The sequence below is a fragment of the Capsicum annuum genome, unplaced genomic scaffold (assembly GCF_002878395.1).
Source record: "Capsicum annuum cultivar UCD-10X-F1 unplaced genomic scaffold, UCD10Xv1.1 ctg79604, whole genome shotgun sequence".
NCBI classification, from domain to species: Eukaryota; Viridiplantae; Streptophyta; class Magnoliopsida; order Solanales; family Solanaceae; genus Capsicum; species Capsicum annuum.
In genome coordinates this window covers 1-3321 of record NW_025890198.1, presented here as the reverse complement: position 1 = coordinate 3321, position 3321 = coordinate 1, and the positions used below count along the sequence as shown (strand labels likewise).

The following is a 3321-nucleotide window of genomic DNA, read 5'->3' as shown; positions in this document are numbered from 1 at the left end:
GGATCGGTGGGGCGATTTTGGCCCAATTCGATGGATGTTAGCTCACGGTTCTCGGGGGTAGGGGGGGCTCGAGCACGGTTGGGATCGAAAATCAACCAGTGGCCCCCCGGCAGGATTTGGAGTGGCTTAGGGTGGTCCGGCAGGACAATTTGGGTGGTCAAATGGGTGAAACGGAGTAAACGGGGCATTTTCTGTCCAATACAGTGGGTGTTAGCCCACGGTTCTCGGAGTTGGTCCACATTCCCGACACAACTGGGTGCTTTGTTTTAAAGTTTCGGGCGTTAATGTGTCTGTTCGAACCTCACGAGCACTCACGATCCCTAAATTTTGGGTCCAACACTGCTAACAATCATGAACTTGGAATGAATTAATAATCCCAAGATGTTTAGTTCTTATCAAATATTAACTTTCTTATCAAAACTAAAAAGAGACCAAAAATGAGATTTCTCTATTTTATTCACGAGAAATAGTAAAAGGAAATATCATATTATCATTTATAATCAAACCAACAAATCTGTTATTTCATGTGTACAAAGAATATCATTTATCACAAATCATCTGCTAAATGAATTCTAACACTTAGTTAACCCTAATCCCTATCCATTTTTATTTTATTGTATCAATTTACTAATTAAAACTGTCCAATAATCTATTAAAAACTAATATCATCAACTTAATTGTCTGGGACATTCTGGTGAGACATTATTGCATGTTAAATTGTCAGTATTTTCCCAAATTGCCCCTGGAGTTTCACCATTTTCTCCCAATAATTTTACATTCTCCAATAAAATTCCTTGACATGGAAAATTCTTGCTGCATTTGAAATTTATGGCTTCATTTGTTGCACTTGTCCCTTTGATGTTTTGATAAATCACATTTTTTACTTGAACTGCTGAATCCTGTAAGTTGATAATTATAATAATTAAAAATATATCAAAATTAACTTAATTTATCTTCAACACTACAAAAAAGATTAATTTGACAAATTTAAAAGTTCTTTTTTTAAGGGAATTATCGTATTTTAAGAAAGTTGAAGGGATGAAATTGATTTTTCTTATACATTTAGGGGTCGTTTGGTAGAGTGTATAAGAATAATGCAAAATATGCTGTGTTAGTAATGCTTGTGTTAGCTATGCTTGCATTAGTTATACTTGTATTTTTCTTATGCATTTTTTGGTTTGATGTATAAAAAATAACATGAATTAAATAATTTCTAAAAAAAAAAAAAAAATTTTACAAAAATATCCTTCATATATATGTTGGAAGGGATGTGAATTTTTTTTTTTTGACGGATAATGGTGTCTTTAATCATGTTAATGCATGTATTGGATCCATTGCATTGCTAATACCATGAATTTTGAGGTATTAGTAATGCACACCTCAATACACAATAGAGCGTATAATAACTAATGCAAGCATTAGTTATACATACGGTGCAAAAGTATACCAAACAAGGTATTAGTAATACACATTAAACTAATGCATGTATTAGTTTTCCAATACACTCTACCAAACGACCCCTTATAGTTTGAAAAGCATCCAATACTCCCTCGAACTATAGCCAAAGTTGCTACGACACACTCCAACTTTACAGGGATCCTATTACCTCTAAACTCAATTTTAATGTGTTTTTTTCACCCTTTTATGCTGACATGGAAACTTTTTTACATAATATGGGGCTTACATTAAATGTGTCATGTCAGCCAAAAAAGTTGACGAAAGGTGTCATGTCAGCACAAAAGAATAACAAAAATATGCTAAAATTGAGTTCAGGGGTGATAGGATCCCTGTGAAGTTGGAGTGTATCGTAGCAAATTTGGTCATAGTTCAGGAACGTACTAAATGCTTTACTCTAAAAAATATGCAAGACAATATGTTACGTATGTACAACAGATAATTAAAGTATCGCGATATATTTTTTACGTTGTCAATGTATATAAGTTAAATCAATTTTGAGTTACCTGATCCTTGCATGGAGTATCTTGATCACAATAATTTTGATCTATAATTATGGGGTTTTTTACACTATTCATAACCACATTTTGAAACCTAATATTGCTTGCACTTCCTGATCCTCCCTGTATAAATAATAATTCAAGAATATTATTACATGTGTATTATTATATATAATGAATCAAATAAATTTCATAATAAAGAAAAATATGTAAATAAAAGGATAAGAAATGTATATTGGTAAACAAATAAAGGACGATATATAGTTTGATGTATAAAATATCTCGCGTTTATATAGGATTCGGAAAAGGGTTGCATCGAAAGGAATGCATGTGATGTAGACCTATGTTGCTCGAACTCTTAAAAAATGTGATCAGGTGTGTATCGGATCCTCTAAAATAGTGGCGGAGCTAGGATTTTTATCGAGGGGGTTCAGAAGTATATATACGAACTAGTCGAAGGGGGTTCAACTTCTACTATATATATGCATAAAAATATTTAATTTGTAACCATGTAAAAATAGTATAAAAACTATATAATTTTTCGTCGAAGAAGGTCTGGATTAACCCCCTAGAGCAAAGGTGGCTCCGTTACTGCTCCAAAAGTGGTGCATTTTTTAAAGATCCGACATAGGTGCGACAACATTTTGGAGAATTCGAGCAACATAGATGTAGACAACCTATTCTAATACAGACATAAAGAACTGTTTCAACGACTCGAAATCGTAACCTGTAATTCACATGGATTAAATTTAATTAATTAATTAATTAATTAAATTTACCTGCCAAGTTTTAATCCTAAGTCCATTTGTAGTTCCAGAAAGTTTAGCTCCATTCACATTAATATCAGACACATGAGCTTCTGAATTCCCAGCTCCCAAACTTCCAATACTAAGCAAACCAAAAATAAAATTAAAAAAATTACATAATTAGATTATAAATTTTGAAAATAATTTGAATATTAAAGAAAGAAAAAAGTTGGACAATGTAAATAAAGAAATCTATAATTTTTTTACTTTATTTTGAATTTATAGAGCTGAAGTTAAAGATGGAGATGTGTTCGGTTATATACTTTCTGTAAAATCTATTAGAAACGTTATTCATGCTTGAATGTAATTAAATATAAATAATAAGTTGTTTTCAAATTTGAACAAAAATCGAATTTAAAATTTTTATGGTCAAACGAATCCTTAAATTTGTATTTGGTACCTTATTCCATGGCCTGGTCCACAAGTAATACCAGTGGCTAGGACCTTTTGAGATCCACTAACAATTGAGATACAATCATCACCTGTCCAACAAATTAATTTCCAAAATAATTAGTAGATAAAAATTTAGTTTTATTTTTTATACTATCAGTTAAGGTTTT

The 3321-nt window shown here is 31.6% G+C and overlaps 1 protein-coding gene across 1 annotated transcript; it reads right to left on the bottom strand.

Moving 5' to 3' along the window:
- Positions 1-470: 470 nt before the first annotated feature.
- Positions 471-3262, bottom strand: LOC124895076 (polygalacturonase-like; the record flags this gene model as incomplete). Its single annotated transcript, XM_047405540.1, has 4 exons — positions 471-899; positions 1962-2078; positions 2735-2843; positions 3162-3262. Coding segments are annotated over 4 exons (558 nt in total), but the record flags the coding sequence as incomplete, so codon positions are not given.
- Positions 3263-3321: the final 59 nt, after the last annotated feature.